At 36.0% G+C, this 1,441-nt stretch overlaps 1 protein-coding gene across 1 annotated transcript in view; it reads left to right on the forward strand.

The window, feature by feature from the left end:
• The window catches only part of LOC107096877 (anoctamin-3-like), a 99,577-nt gene that overhangs the window by 84,588 nt on the left and 13,548 nt on the right, over positions 1–1,441 (forward strand). The window contains exons 15-16 of the mRNA XM_015393763.1: positions 580–662; positions 752–892. Of these exons, the coding sequence (XP_015249249.1) occupies positions 580–662; positions 752–892 (224 nt within the window). The remainder of the gene's footprint in view (positions 1–579; positions 663–751; positions 893–1,441) is intronic.

Consider the following 1,441-nt stretch of genomic DNA (forward strand, 5'->3'; position numbering starts at 1 on the left):
AATTGAGTTAGAAGATGCTTTCTATCCAGTCTAGGGAGGCAGTTGCACTTCTTCACAGTGAGAACATTAGAAAAATTGCAGAAGATGAATGTAGGTCTGAGAATACAGGAAACCATGCAGTGTTTTTGTCACCAAGCTTTTATGAAAGCTTTTTTTGGGGGCTGTGGAAAAACCCTGAGACTTGACAAAGAGCATTGTTTCTAGAGTGTGCAGCTCCAGTCACAACAGAGCCCGACACAAAAGAGAAAAGCCTCCAGTCTGAAAGCTTTCATTTTAAAGCTTTACACTATAAAATGAAATACATGCTCGGGTCGAACACTGAGCGACTAAAGCTTTTATACTGCTGCCATTTTTCTTAACTTCTGCACAGAGGCAACGCAGCGTCAGACGGATGACTGTAATCAGTTTCCATAATGGGCCTTGCACATCTCCGCAGCCTGTATTTCACTCAGGATGTCTGATGATGGGCTGTTGGCCTTGAACTGCATCTTCTGTAAATCCCCATTTGCACACAGTCCTGCTGTCTGCTTCATATCAGAGCAGATCAATAACGTGATAAATTCCCCATTGCCTCTGCAGCAACGGTGTTCCTGGAGTTTTGGAAAAGGAGGAGGGCAGAGTTGACGTATGACTGGGATCTTATCGACTGGGAAGAGGAAGAGGTATTGTTATAAGTTTTGTTATAATACCATTAAATGTTTAATTTAAACCAGTTTACTGGATTTGATGTTATTATGTGATTGTTTATCAGGAGGAACTGAGGCCTCAGTTTGAAGCCAAATACTCCCGGGTGGAGAGAGTCAACCCCATTTCTGGAAAACCCGAGCCCTTCCAGCCCTTCTCAGACAAACTCAGTCGTCTCATGGTTTCTGTGTCTGGGATATTCTTTATGGTAAGCCCTTTGATCTCTGTGTAATCAGCCTGTTTGGGATCTCAGGTCACCTTTTACATGATATAAGCAGAAGTATAATACCTCCACCTGCTGGACAAAGCATAGAATTGAATTACATTAATATCTCCATTGCTTATGTACGGTGGCCAGGAGGTGCAAACCAACAATACAAGGTCTTTTACAAGTTCCAAAACAAGTGATCATTTCAGAAAACAAATTTACATTAAAAAAAAACATTTACAAGTTCCAAATAAATTTACATTTAAAAAAAAACATTTACAAGTTCCAAATAAATTTACATAAAAAAAAAAACATTTACAAGTTCCAAATAAATTTACATACAAAAAAAACATTTACAAGTTCCAAATAAATTTACATAAAAAAAAAAACATTTACAAGTTCCAAATAAATTTACATTTAAAAAAAAACATTTACAAGTTCCAAATAAATTTACATAAAAAAAAAAACATTTACAAGTTCCAAATAAATTTACATTTAAAAAAAAAAACATTTACAAGTTCCAAATAAATTTACATAAAAAAAAAAACA

The sequence above is a fragment of the Cyprinodon variegatus genome, unplaced genomic scaffold, assembly GCF_000732505.1.
Source record: "Cyprinodon variegatus isolate N-32 unplaced genomic scaffold, C_variegatus-1.0 Scaffold656, whole genome shotgun sequence".
Lineage (NCBI taxonomy): Eukaryota > Metazoa > Chordata > Actinopteri > Cyprinodontiformes > Cyprinodontidae > Cyprinodon > Cyprinodon variegatus.